The 14403-nt window shown below is 48.1% G+C and overlaps 1 protein-coding gene across 1 annotated transcript in view; it reads right to left on the minus strand.

The window, feature by feature from the left end:
* The window catches only part of PITPNA (phosphatidylinositol transfer protein alpha), a 45496-nt gene that overhangs the window by 10869 nt on the left and 20224 nt on the right, over positions 1–14403 (minus strand). The window contains exons 6-10 of the mRNA XM_032263495.1: positions 13991–14065; positions 11169–11252; positions 9286–9363; positions 9026–9136; positions 8101–8223 (exon numbers count right to left, since the gene is read on the minus strand). Coding sequence (XP_032119386.1) covers positions 8101–8223; positions 9026–9136; positions 9286–9363; positions 11169–11252; positions 13991–14065 — 471 coding nt within the window. The remainder of the gene's footprint in view (positions 1–8100; positions 8224–9025; positions 9137–9285; positions 9364–11168; positions 11253–13990; positions 14066–14403) is intronic.

Consider the following 14403-nt stretch of genomic DNA (forward strand, 5'->3'; position numbering starts at 1 on the left):
TATATATATATATATATATAAAATTTTGTATATATATAAAATTTTGTGTGTCGGGACAGGGTCTCATTGTGTTGCCTAGGCTGGTCTTGAACCCCTGGGCTTAAGTAGTCCTCCTGCCATGGCCTCCCAAAGTGCTGGGACTACAGGCATGAGCCACTGCACCTGGCTTGGATTGTATTCTGGCTCCATCACTAATTGTGTGACCTTGAGTAAGTCACTGCACTGCTGTCTAAGCCTAAATTTCTTTTTTTTTTTGAGACAGGGTCTCACTGTGTCACCCATGCTGGAGTGCAGTGGTGCAATCACCATGCCAGGCTAATTTTTGTATTTTTTGTAGAGATGGGGTTTCGTCATCTTGCCCAGACTGGTCTCTAACTCTTGGACTGAAGCAATCTGCCCACCTCAGCCTCCTAACGTGCTGGGATTACAGGCGTGAGCCACTATGCCCCGACTTTTTAAATTTTTTTTCTTTTTTTGAGATAGTTTCACTCTTGTTGCCCAGACTGGAATGCAATGATGTGATCTTGGTTCACTGCAACCTCCACCTTCCCAGTTTAAACGATTCTCCTGCCTCTGCCTCCCTAGTAGCTGGGATTATTAAGCACCTGCCACCACACCCGGCTAGTTTTGTATTTTTAGTAGAGATGGGGTTTCTCCATGTTAGTCAGGCTGGTCTTGAACTCCCGGCCTCAGGTGATCCGCCTGCCTCGGCCTCCCAAAGTGCTGGGATTACAGGCCTCAGTCAGAGCGTGGGGCTCTATCCCATGAGAAGGCCTGGGAGCAGCAATAACCCAGTAGTAATAAGCACACCCAGCACCAGACCTCATTTCCAAACAGCATTCTCCTCTCTACATAAGCAGGGCTCCTTGAAGGTAGCCAATTACAGGCTGGGTCATGGAAAAACAAGACAAACCTGGAGCACCATGTGCTTCGAGGGCACAGCAGGGACCTCACCAGTAACTGGACAGACAGACAGAAGAGGATAAAAAGAACACCGAGGTGGTGGCAGCCGGGCTAAAATACACAAGTGGGGTCTGATCGTGCAGAAACATCAGACAAATCCACGTTCCAAGACATTCCACAAAACCACCAGCATGTAACCTTCACAAATGCCATGTTCGTGGAGGTCAGGACACTGAGGAGCCGCACTAGACGGATGGAAATGAGAGCCGGACGCTGGAAGGCAGTGTGTCCTGGCTCCAGCCTTTGCTCTAAGGGAGTAGATGGGAGCTCTTGGTACTCCCAGATGCTGGGAGGCAGTGTGTCCTCGATGCAGCCTTTGCTCTAAGGGAGTAGACGGGAGCACTTGGTACTCTTCTTGCCTGTTTTCTTTAAGTCTGAAAGTCTTTCAGAATAGAATTTTAAAAAGACAGCGTGCTCACGAATGACCACTGACATAAATTTTCAGTCATCAGAGAATTTAATGTCATGGGAGCAGAGCTCCTTGGGCCTAAACTAGAGAGTCCACCACCTTGCTTCAGTTTGTGAATGCAGAGCCGGGTCTTGTTTTCCCACTGCTTGAAGTAAGATGGCACCTCCCACCAGGAATGTGAGAGCTTCCCTTACTGTCAGAAACAAGCTCTCCGCACCCACAGAGGCTACCACTGAAATTGAAATAAAATTCATTACTTCAATCTTTTTTTTTTTTTTTTTTTTTTTAAGACGGAGTCTTGCTCTGTTGCTCAGGCTGGAGTTGCAGTGGCCCCATCTCAGCTCACTGCAAGCTTCCAACTCCCGGATTCAAGTGATTCTTCTGATTACAGGCACCTGCCAGCATGTCCCGATAATTTTTGTATTTTTAGTAGAGATGGGGTTTTGCCATCTTGGCCAGGCTGGTCTCGAACTCCTGACCTCAGGTGATCCGCCTACCTCAGCCTCCCAAAGTGCTGGGATTACAGGTGTGAGCCACTGCGCCCAGCCCATTACTTCAGTCTTACAATATAATGAACAACAGGAATGCTTATTTCCTATTTCGTGGGGCCTATATGACATGCAAGATTTATCTGATGTTTGTCATGTTCCTAAGATGTAGCCAACGTAGGATATACATACACATATAACATGATTGAAGAAAATATGTATATGTGAAAATAGGAAAACAGCAACTTCTCGGAGGGTAGGGGGCTAGGGGAGGGATAGCATTAGGAGAAATACCTAATGTAGATGACGGGTTGATGGGTGCAGCAAACCACCATGGCAGATGTACACCTATGTCACAATCCTGCACTTTCTGCACTTGTACCCCAGAACTTAAAGTACAATTTAAAAAAAAACCCAAAAAACTTCAATCCTGGTTTGCTTTTGTTTTTAACAATGTTTTCCTCCAGGGAATGAGACCAGGGGCTGAAACAAAGAGACTTTTATTTATCTATTCATCTATTAGTTATTTGGACTTTTAATTTTAAATCTATTTTTCTTTCTTTTGAAAATCATCGCCGGGCGCGGTGGCTCACGCCTGTAATCCCAGCACTTTGGGAGGCCGAGGCGGGTGGATCACGAGCTCAAGAGATCGAGACCATCCTGGTCAACATGGTGAACCCCGTCTCTACTAAAAAATACAAAAAATTAGCTGGGCATAGTGGCGCATGCTTGTAATCCCAGCTACTCAGGAGGCTGAGGCAGGAGAATTGCCTGAACCCAGGAGGCGGAGGTTGCGGTGAGCCGAGATCGCGCCATTGCACTCCAGCCTCGGTAACATGAGTGAAAATCCACCCCCTCAAAAAAAAAAAAAAAAAAAGAAAATCATTTTGACCGTTAAGTATGAAATACTCCTTTGACCTAAAAAAAATATTAGTAAAAGTATCAATGTTAATATCCTAGTTATTACACTGTGCTATAGTTTTGCAAGATGTTACCACTGGCAAAAACTGGGTAAAGGGTACATAGATCTTTCTGCATTATTTTTTATAACTGCCAGTGAATTTTTCAATCATCTCAAAATAAAAATTTCAGTGCAGAAATGAAGCTGGCTGGGTGTGTCTGGGAGGCTGGGGGAGAAGGATCATATGTGGCCAGGAGTTTGAGACCAGCCTGGACAACATACAAAGATCCTGTCTCTAAAAAAAATAAATAAATAAAATAAAATTAGGTAAGCATGGTGGCCTGTGCTTGCAGTCCCAGCTACTTGGGAGGCTGAGGTGGGTGGATCACCTGAGGTCAGAAGTTCGAGAACCTGCCTGGCCAACACAGCAAAACCCTGTCTCTACTAAAAATACAAAAATCAGCTGGGCATGGTGGCACACGCTTGTAATCCCAGCTACTCGGGAAGCTGAGGAAGAAGAATCGCTTGAACCAGGGAGGCGGAGGTTGCAAATGAGCTGAGACTGCTACTGCACTCCAGCCTAGGCAACAGAGTGAAACTCCTTCTCAAAAAACCAAACCAAACCAAACAAAAAAGCCGTAAGACAGAGCTCAAGAGCAGGTAATGAGAAGGTCAGGTACACTCACATCCAAGCAGACAGACAGAGAAACCAGCTGTGAAAGAGGCTCAGAGAGGGCATCTGAGGTGGGCCAGCTGAGCAAGGGCATCACACAGACTCTCAGCTCCATCACAAAGGGGTAAGCCCAGAACAGACTGTGGAGGGACCAGAGGAATCATGGAGCCAACAGGGACTTCAAAAGAAGGCAAGAAAATCCTGCAGAATCTTACTCATGCAGTCTAACACATAGGATCTTTGCTTTGCTATTTTTCAGCAAATGAGAGTCCAGTAAATAGGAAAACAACAACTGGCTGGGCGCGGTGGCTCACATCTGTAATCCCAGCACCTTGGGAGGCTGACTCGGGTGAATTGCCTGAGTTCAGGAGTTTGAGACCAGCCTGGCCAACATGGCAAAACCCTGTCTCTACTAAAAATACAAACATTAGCCAGGCATGGTGGCACGCTCCTGTAATCCCAGCTACTCGGGAAGCTGTGGCATGAGAATTGCTTGAACCAGGGAGGTGGAGGTTGCAGTGAGCCGAGATCGCACCACTGCACTCCAGCCTGGGTGACAGAGTGAGACTCCGTCTCAAAAAAAAAAAAAAAAAAAACCACCGCCTACCTCCTTCCATTTTTCAGATTATGGACCTCTTAAGAGAGCAAGGGCATGGGAAAGGGAGAAAAAAGGGAAGCTGGGGAGAAAGAGAGAGAGACAAAAAGAAACTGCTTTCCTACAGGCACGTATTTCCAGAAGTTTTTTTTTTTTTTAGGGCGAAGAACTCATATCTTGATCACGTGCTTCCCAGATCTTTAAACCTCATTCAAGAACGGTGGGTCCACACCCACAGGGACTAGAGTTTCAGCGGTGGTGACTATGGCTTTACAGTGACCCTCGTAACTCACAAACAAAATCTGCCTGCACTAGACAACTATGTATTGGTTTAGAGAATAAATCATAATTCCTACTGCAAATTGCAGTTGATCCTGGCTCATGGAAGACATGCATTTACCTCTATTCCTCCCCCAAACCCTACTATATGACAGCAAAGGAATTTTAAAATATATAAAACTATGGAGACAACAAGAACAGAAGAAGCCACTGCAGGTAAGAGCCAGGAACAAACTTCTGGAAGGTGGAAAAGGGACAGAAGAGTCAGTAACTAATGTGCAGAGCAGCAGCAGCTGAAACCTAAGTTCCTGGAGGAATGGGGAGATGAGGAGGAGCCAGCCGGCTTGTGCTGCGGGTTTTCCAAAGGCTTGGAGCTGCAGGCAGCATGTCCTGCTGCAGGGGGAGTGCCAGGTGAGGCTGAAAACTGGAGACGTGTTTGAAAGTCCAAATGGACAATGGTTAGGGCCTGGTGTTCCTTCTCCTGCTCTGGAAGTCAAGCAACCACCCTGCTTCCTACCACAGCAAAAGGCAGGAGGTTCACTCTCTGAAGCGCTGAGGAAGTCCTGAACTCGGGACTGCAGGTGCAGCGAGGGGCAAGGTGGGCCTGATGCAGAATCTGAGGGGATTAAAGTCAACTGACGGCATGACCAGCCTACTGGGGACCCTCCCCAGCTTGGCATACAGAATGCCAGCTGCCTGCCTGTCTCCCCTAGCAAGAGACGGGGAGCCCTCTCTAGTGAAAGTGAGAAGCCTCCCCCCACCGCCGACAAAAAAGACTCGAGGTCCTGAGGCAGAGTTTTCCCACTGTAACTACTGAGTACCCTGCAGTGAAGCCACCTACTGATCTGTGGAAGGCCCCTAACACGAAACAAAATCCAACCCAAACTGGACAGAGGAGCTCAGCAGAAACATTACTGAGGAAGCAGAGAGAGGCCTCACCAAGCAAAAACCAAAACTGTCGCTTCAGAAAAGGAGGTAAAGGGAGAGAAAGTGCATTAAGAAAGAACAAAGAAGAAATGCTCAAAAATAATTAATAGAAGAGAGAAATGTTAAAATTGGAAAAAAATCTACCAGAAAGGAGGCTGGGCATGGTGGCTCACGCCTGTAATCCCACTTGGCGAGACCAAGGTGGATGGTTCACCTGAGGTGGGAAGTTCAAGACCAGCCTGGCCAACATAGCAAAACCCTGTCTCTACCAAAAAGACAAAAATCAGCTGGGCGAGGCAGCACACGCCTGTAGTCCCAGTTACTCGGGAGGCTGAGGCTAGAGAATCACTTGAACCTGGGACGCAGAGGTTGCAGTGAGTTGATATCATGCCACTGCATTCCAGCCTGGGTGACAGATCCAGACTCTGTCAAAAAAAAAAAAAAAAAAAAGCAAAAAACAACTCCCAGATAGCAGAGAAAACATAAAAAAAATAGAAAGTCAATTCATAGGGTTCAGCGTCTAGCTAAAAATTCTACAAAGAAAACCAAACAGGAATGAAAATTACAGAAACATTTTCCAGAAATAAAGAGATTTTTTTTTTGAGACGGAGTCTCGCTCTGTCACCCAGGCTAGAGTGCAGTGGCACAATCTTGGCTCACTGCAACCTCCTCCTTCCAGCGATTCTCCTGCCTCAGCCTCTTGAGTAGCTGGAACTACAGGTGCCCGCCAACACACCCAGCTACTTTTTATATTTTTTAGGATAGATGGGGTTTCACCATATTGGCCAGGCTGGTCTCAAACTCCTGACCTTGTGATCTGCCTGCCACGGCCTCCCAGAGTGCAGGGATTATAGGTGTGAGCCACCTCGCCCGGCATGAAGGGATCTTTTGATTTAAAGAGTAAAACAAGGCTCTTTAAATGTGCCTTTAAATCTGCATTTGGCTGAAAATAATCCATTTGGATCTGACCTCGTGATTCGCCCACCTTGGCCTCCCAAATTACTGGGATTACAGGCGTGAACCACCGTGCGCAGCCGAGAAAGATTTTCAAAAAGGGGAGAGATTAAAAAAGAATTCTCTAACACTGAGGGCTCTCAAATTTTGGATCTGAAGAAAGCAGATCCAGTAGATCCTCTGGAGAGTTCTTCTAGCTCCAAGAATTTGAATTCTACCCAAAGAATGAAAGGTGGTCAGCAAACACTTCCACCAACCCCAATGTATGTTATGCTGGCCTTTGTCAGGCAGTGGATGCTGAAGCTCCAGGCTAAACCCCAATGAAAGTCTCCATGTTTCTTCATTTGGTGACGTTTTCCCCTTCTTTCTGTCAGGACTAGGGTGACCAAAAGACTCAGGCACCTCTTCCACAGTCAGAATCCCCAGACCCCTGGACGCTGAGGTCTGCCCCTTCCTAAGGATTCTCAGCAAAAGCATCAGGGCCTGTGCCCCAGTGAAATCCTGCCACGTCACTGCTAAATGTAGCTAAATGAATAACCACAACACCTGCATTCCACATGAAACAACTCAGTGCACCGCTCAGCAGTGAGCCAGCCCAGGAGGAGTGTCATCCTGGATGGTAAAAACAGCTCCCTGTGGGGCTCCAGAGGAAGAACTTGTGGACCTAGTCTCTGCCCCAGCCCGCATCGTGAAGCATGAGTGTCTGCAGCCAGGCAGCACTGGCGTCCGAGCCTGGCTCTCACTGAGGCCCTGCTGGAGAGCTGAGTGGGCTGTTGAAAAGCCAGGCCTCTACTGGATACCCAAACTCCATGCCAACCTCACCTGGGGCAGGGAGAGAGGAATGATGGCAATTCTTATGAAACAGGGCTTCCGCCTTATTACAGTTTTAGCTCCAAGAGGGCAAGGTGGCCCAAAATTACATTCAGAGGCAGGAGTATGGGAGAGTGATTCAGAGCTGTGGTTCTGGGGCCAGACAGTGCTGGGCTCCTCCTCGACCACACCGGCTGCAAGGCAGTGTGGCCCAGGGCGCGGCAGCATCCAGCTCTCTGGGCCTCCACTTCCTCACCTGAGGGTGGGGATAGCCACAGTGCCTCCTCACAGGGAACTGTGCAGACCGCAAGATGGTGTATGCAGAAGCCCTTGGAATGGTGCACAGCACACAGTGAGTGCCTGAATGTTACTGACTGACCATCTCCTCGGAGTGGGCCTGTCAGGGAAGCATCAGCGTCCCCACATGAGGCATGAGGAATGCTGGGTCTTTAGGCCCCTGTGGAACAGAGAGCTCTCTTTCTGCAATCCATGCCAAGGCCGAAAACAAAAGCAAATGCTCCAAACTCTAACAGCTCAAAACAACTGCAGGGAGTGCCAGCTGTCAGCGCCTGCACGTGCCCTTGCTGCCTTCTATGGCAATATGCATGATATGCACGGTCAGCCCAGCCTGCCTCCCCCAGGGTCACCTCCAGCTCCGCAGCCCTGCACGCTCCTCCCACCAGGCTCTGAAGAATCACTGTCGCAGCTGTATTACCCACTTGGCATTCGGCACAGACTATTTGTCTCTGTGGATATGGCAAGACTTCAACTAAACTGTCAATTCAAGAGCACGGGCTGTTTTCTTCCTCAGAATGCCCACGTACCACCTAGCCCTCTACCTTACCCATAGCAGACACTGACGTGTTCCTAGAACTACAGGACAGTGCTCAGTGAACTGCTCCAGCAAAACAGGCTCCCTCATCCTCCTGTGTTTATCTAACTGAGAGCCCTGAGTCTCTCTCGGCCTCGTGTGTTTATCTGATGGAGAGCCCCGAGTCTCCCTCATCCTTGTGTGTTTATCTGACTGACAACCCCGGGTCTCCCTCACCCTCACGTGTTTATCTGATGGAGAGCCCCCGAGTCTCCTGTGGAGCCACTTACTTCGTCCAGCTGTCTCTTTGTCTCTTCTTCCATCCTTCGAATGTCGTCCATGGTCAGGTCCACCCACTTATCGAGCCAGCAGAACAGCTGCCTGTGGAAGTTTGTAAACAGACGCCTCTCTTGCTGTAAAGGATGGAACCAGCTAGAACTCAAAAGAGGAAGGCCACGGCCACAGCCCTCCTCCCATGCTCTCCACACTAAGACCTACACTTTGCTGGGGAAGGGAGGAGGGGTGACACCGGGCTGGCTTATCTGTATTAGCCAGAGGTCAATGACCTTTGCCTTCATGTTCTTAACAGGTATAGCTTCACATAGGAGGGAGCCCCCAAGAGAGAATGTACGCCTACCTCATGCTAGGCCTCTGCCCACAGTACTACCAAGACAGGCAGCCCCTCAACTCCCAGGCAAGCCAAGGCCCCAGACCACAGCCACATTTCCTCCCATCTCTGGCGTCTAATGCCAGATTAAAACTGGCCATAGCTATGAAATGCGGCCCGAGAGGGAGACTCCAACACATCGGAGAATTAAAAGGCTATAAAGTCCTTAGGTCTGCCCAGCAGAGTAATTCAGGGCACTGGCGAATCTGGCTCACAGTACCTCTTGCCTTTTGGCTGCAAGAAAAGAAAGACTGAGTTTTATTTGTAGGTCAGCTTTTGCCTTGGTTTCCTTCCCTGTCACAGGTGGTGCCCCTGGAAGGACAGCATTAAACCGTAAGACACTGGAGTGCAAGGGGAGGCAGCATCTGGGAAGCCGGCCTGTGAAGTGCTCTGATGCTGGCGGCCCTGCAATGCAGGCCCCATGGGCTGGACCATCTTCTTCTGTTGGGCAAAACAGCCCCCACCACACACACGCACACGCACACACACACACATGCACACACGCAGGCAAACACAGTCACTGGGAAGGCCTCACCCTAGTCACTTACCTTGTGTATAAAGTTTTCCACTTTGTTCTGCAGGCCCCACCACTTGAACTTGACAGTAACCAGTTTGTATGCACACATATACGGGCAGTCTTTCTGATTTACAAGTTCTTGCTGCATTAGAAACATACCCACAGGCAGGCAAGTAACTAAGGGCAGACCTCAGGCTGTCCCCTGGCTCACCCCAGCCATTCCCCTCCTCCGCAGGGAGCGGCCCACCCACAGGCTGTCCAGTCCCCTGGCAGTGAAGGTGTGAATGGTACCTTCCAGTTGGGGCCCAAGGGTCCTCGGCCTGTTTTGATAGATTTAAATTTTGCTGGGTCTTCCTCTGCCTTGTAATCCTGAGAGAAATTGTGGAATTGGGGTTGGAGGGAAGTGGGAGAGGGAGTGAGAGGTGGGGAGAGCAGATTTTTCATTAGCATTCATTTCATACCAGTTCCCGATGCTGATGGCGCAAAGCAAATATGGGAAAATGTTCTAAACAAGATGTTGAACTGTTTACATTAGCCTCAGAGGAGAGTTCTATGTGATTTTCTCTGAGTGTTTGTTTTGAATTTTGCCAGTGTGAAAGTATCGCCAGACGGTCTGCGCAGGCACACATTTACAGTGTTGAAGACAGAGACTTTCAGTCTGGGCTGAGCTTCCACATCACCAGGGAAGACTTTTTAAAAATACAGATTTCTGAGCCACTCCACCCAAAATCCAGTGACTGAGAATATCTGCAGGTGAGGGCAGCACAGATTTTTTTTTAATCTCTGCAAGTGACTCTAAAATACAATCAGCACTCAGAATAACTGGCTGTCATTCCTTAAATCTTCTAGCATAATCCCCCTCTGGCTTGTTTTAACAAAATAATTACTGGAAATGTTCAATGTTGAAAACCCATCCACTATTGGTGAGTCTCACTTGACTGATTTCTAATGCAGTGAATTCCCTATGTTAATTAACCACAACAGAAGTTTAATTTCCAGTTGTCCCTCTACACTGACTGATGTGGGCTCAGGAAATACAAACTCATAACAAAGATCCTACATTTGTCTCTCTCTCTCTCATAAAGTATTTCCCAAAGCTCAGAATTTTTTTTTTTTTTTTTTTAGAGACGGAGTCTTGCTCTGTCTCCCAGGCTGGAGTGCAATGGCACAATCTCGGCTCACTGCAACCTCCACCTCCTGGGTTCAAGCCATTCTCCTGCCTCAGCCTCCTAAGTAGCTGGGATTACAGGCTCCCACCAACACGCCCAGCTAATTTTTGTATTTTTAGTGAAACGGGGTTTCACTCTGTTGGCCAGGCTGGTTTCGAACTCCTGACCTCAGGTGATCTGCCACCTTGTCCTCCTAAAGTGCTGGGACTACAGGCATGAGTCGCCACGCCCAGCCCCAAAATATCTTAAGGGCAGTGTGACCACAGGAAAGAGGTATCACACCCCTGGGATGCAAAGAGCAAACACACATTCCCTATCAATGGGCAAAGAGTTAAAATTCCTGTCTTTTAAACCCAACAAGGCCTCTGCCCAGTAAGAACAGTAATGAATGAGGAGGAATCTAACCCCCTCATTCCCTAAGCAAATACTTCCTTGGTGCAAAACAGTGAGCAAGCAAGACCTGGTCCCTCTTCTGACCAAGTTTTCGGTCTAGCAGTGGACTGTCCTCCAGGCGTCTACTGCAACGTGTGTTACTCTGAAAAGCCACCACCAACTTCTTGAGGGCAGGGGACCTGTCTTTTCATATATTCTGCATCCCTCACCTGGAACCCCGAGATGCTAACACTATTCCAAACACAGTAGGCAGGTAATACATGTTTTTTTAACCACTGAGTTGGGAAATAAATTTGGGAATTGGCGTTCTGACTTTTCAGGCTAAACATCATTTTAGCAGGGCAAAACACTCTACCTACAGCACCTACAGAGTCCAGTAATCGTTTTCAGAGGCCAAACAGGACACACAAATTTCGGGCCACTAATTTCCCAGTGGTATCCTCAGCTCAAGACAAGAAAACTCCTAATACTGACTTTTAAAAGTAAAACAAGCCATACACACCAGAGAGAATTTCCTTTTGTGCCAAGTTGGGTATGGCTTCCTGGTTTCTCTAACATTTAGAAGTCATTTCTGCATGTCAAAGGCCATCCACATCTTGAAATAGTTCCTACCTTGCTAAGCACTTGGCTTCGGTCTGCGATGTCTATGTAAATGGCTTCCACATGTTTCCATGCCTCAGGCTCCAGCTTATGCACCTGCGGGAAGCAGCGGGAACCACTATGCAGCTTGTCAGCTACAAAATACCCTCTAGCCAGAACGGACACCTAGGAACTGCCATTCCCAAGGCCACTGATATAAGAGTCCTACTGCTAAGTAATTATAGAATTACATACAATTATCCAAAGAAATGGGAAAATGCATTTTTTTTTTTAAAGAGACGAGGTCTCGCCGGGCGCGGTGGCTCAAGCCTGTAATCCCAGCACTTTGGGAGGCCGAGGCGGGTGGATCACGAGGTCAAGAGATCGAGACCATCCTGGTCAACACGGTGAAACCCCGTCTCTACTAAAAATACAAAAAATTAGCTGGGCATGGTGGCACGTGCCTGTAATCCCAGCTACTCAGGAGGCTGAGGCAGGAGAATTGCCTGAACCCGGGAGGCGGAGGTTGCGGTGAGCCGAGATCGCGCCATTGCACTCCGGCCTGGGTAACAAGAGCGAAACTCCGTCTCAAAAAAAAAAAAAAAAAAAAAAAAAGAGACGAGGTCTCATCATGTTCCTCAGGCAGTGGATATTCATAGGAGTGATCACAGAACACTACAGCCATAAGCTCCTGGGTCCAAGTGGTCTTCCTGCCTCAGCCTCCTGAGGAGCTGGGACTGTAGGCACATAACACTGTACCCAGCTGGATGTTTTGTTTGTTTGAGATGGAGTCTAGCTGTGACGCCCAGGCTGGAGTGCAGTGGCGTGATCTCAGCTCACTGCAACCTCCGCCTCCTCCCAGGTTCAAGTGATTCTTCTGCCTCAGCCTCCCAAGTTAGCTGGGATTACAGATGCCGCCAACACACCCAGCTAATTTTTGCATTTTTAGTAGAAACGGGGTTTCACCATGTTGGCCAGACTGGTCTCAATCACCTGACCTCAAGTGATCTACCGCCTTAGCATCCCAAAGTGTTGGGAGCCACCATGCCCAGCCCGCGCTGGATTTTAAGTAGACACGGCTGAGAACAAATGTGCTGATTTTTCAGAGCAAGCATCGCTTCTGCAGGTCAGAACGCTTCCAGGAGATGACGGTGCCCACACCATTTCCATATGCTCCCCGCTGTCAAGACTGTGAGCACTTCTAGAGATGCTGCCTGTTTAGCAACACGACTTACTGTGATCAGGCTATACACGTGCGAATACAAAATTATGACCAGATTCGTAATGTACCAAAGGATACGATATAGAGCAACTAGAATAACTCTTCCTCCTGCCTGTCCCCTGGCCCCCACTCTAGTAGCCGCCACCTCTAAGAGATCCTGTATACGTACAAACATCCATGTGTATGGAGTTTTCTTCTAATATGAAGAGCAGCACATATACACAGTTTCATAACTTCCTTTTTTTTTTTTTTGGGACGGAGTCTTGCTCTTGTCACCAGGCTGGAGTGCAGTGTGCAATCTCAGCTCACTGCAACCTCTGTCTCTTGGGTTCAAGTGATTCTTCCACCTCAGCCTCTCAAGTAGCTGGGACCCCAGGTGCATGCCACCACGCCCGGCTAATTTTTTTGTATTTTTAGTAGAGACGGGGTGTCACCGTGTTGGCCAGGATGGTCTTGATCTCTTGACCTCGTGATCCACCCACCTCGACCTCCCAAAGTGCTGGGATTACAGCATAACTTCCATTTTTAACCAAACAGTAGGCTTGAAGACTGCTCCCTACTGGTTCTTTTTAATGGCCACAAGTATACCAGTATTTGGCAGCTCCACGATTCATTTAATGTTGACCTACTAATGGACTCTTATGTTGCTTTCTGTTTTTGAGACAGGGTGTCACAAAAAACAAAGGTCAGGAGATCAAGACCAGCCTCGCCCAGGATGGAGTGCAGTGGTGCAATCACAGCTCACTGCAGCCTTGGCCTCCCAGGCTCAAGTGATCCTTGAGCCTAAGCCTCCAGAGTAGCTGGGACCACAGGCACATACCACCATGGCCAACTATTTTTTTTTTCATTTTTAGTAGAGACAGAGTCTTGTTATGTTGCCCAGGATGGTCTTATGTTGTTTATAATCTTTGGCCACACAAAGATGACTGCAATGAGTCTCCCTGTATACATGTTATTTCATACATGTGAAAATAACTGTCTAATACATTCTTGGGCATAAAAAAGCTGAGGTAGGCTGGGTACAGTGGCTCATGCCTGTAATCCCAGCACTCTGGGAGGCCGAGGCGGGCGGATCACCTGAGGTTGGGAGTTCAAGAACAGCCTGACCAACACGGAGAAACCTGTTTCTGCTAAAAATACAAATAAGGTGGGCGTGGTGGTGTGCGCCTATGATCCCAGCTACTCCGGAGTCTGAGGCAGGAGAATCGAGATCATGCCATTGCACTCCAGCCTGGGCAACAAAAGTGAAACTTCGTCTCAAAAAAAAAAAAAAAAAAAAAAAAAAACCACCTGGGGTAAAGGATAGGTAGGTGTATTTTAAATTTGGCGAGTTACTGCAAAAAAATTGTGCTCTAGAAAAAACTGTAATTTTGGTCTTTAAAAAATACAGCTCCTCTGTGCCAGGAATTGCACCAATTCACGCAGTACCAGAAGGCCCCATAAAGTTCTGGAGATCACAGTCTACAAATCACAGACACATCAGTCCATCCTGGTAAGACAGGTCTAGGCAGAGGCCACTAGTTTTCTGGCCAGGCAGCAGAGGACCACAGAGACGACCCCGTGGTAGCGCTGGATAAGCTACAAACAGAGACTCAGGACCTCACCCCTGGGGCTCTTGGGAAATATTACTCACATTCTCCTGCGTGCCAAGATCTGGTTTGTGCCAGGTTTCAATTTTAATCAGAAAGTCTTCTTTCATGTACTCATTCTGGAAAAGGAAAAAATATATATATTAAAGTCACCAGGTTCACGGTTGAGGGTAACCATCTCCCATTACTGGAGATGGGTGTCACTGGGCCATGGGCAGCTGGGAGAGTCCAGCCTCTACCTTCTAACAGCTAACTTGATCAGAAGCCCACGGCATACTAGGCATACCTTGTCCCATTCAATCCACACCCCAGCCTGAGAGGTCTATGGAATCACCCTTATTTTACAGATGACGAAAGTGAAGTTCAAAGAGGTTAGGTGACTTAACCAAAGTCACAGATTGGGCCGGGTGCGGTGGCTCACACCTGTAATCCCAGCACTTTGGGAGGCTGAGGTGGG

The sequence above is a fragment of the Sapajus apella genome, unplaced genomic scaffold (genome assembly GCF_009761245.1).
Source record: "Sapajus apella isolate SASKATOON/1434 unplaced genomic scaffold, GSC_monkey_1.0 scaffold136, whole genome shotgun sequence".
Lineage (NCBI taxonomy): Eukaryota > Metazoa > Chordata > Mammalia > Primates > Cebidae > Sapajus > Sapajus apella.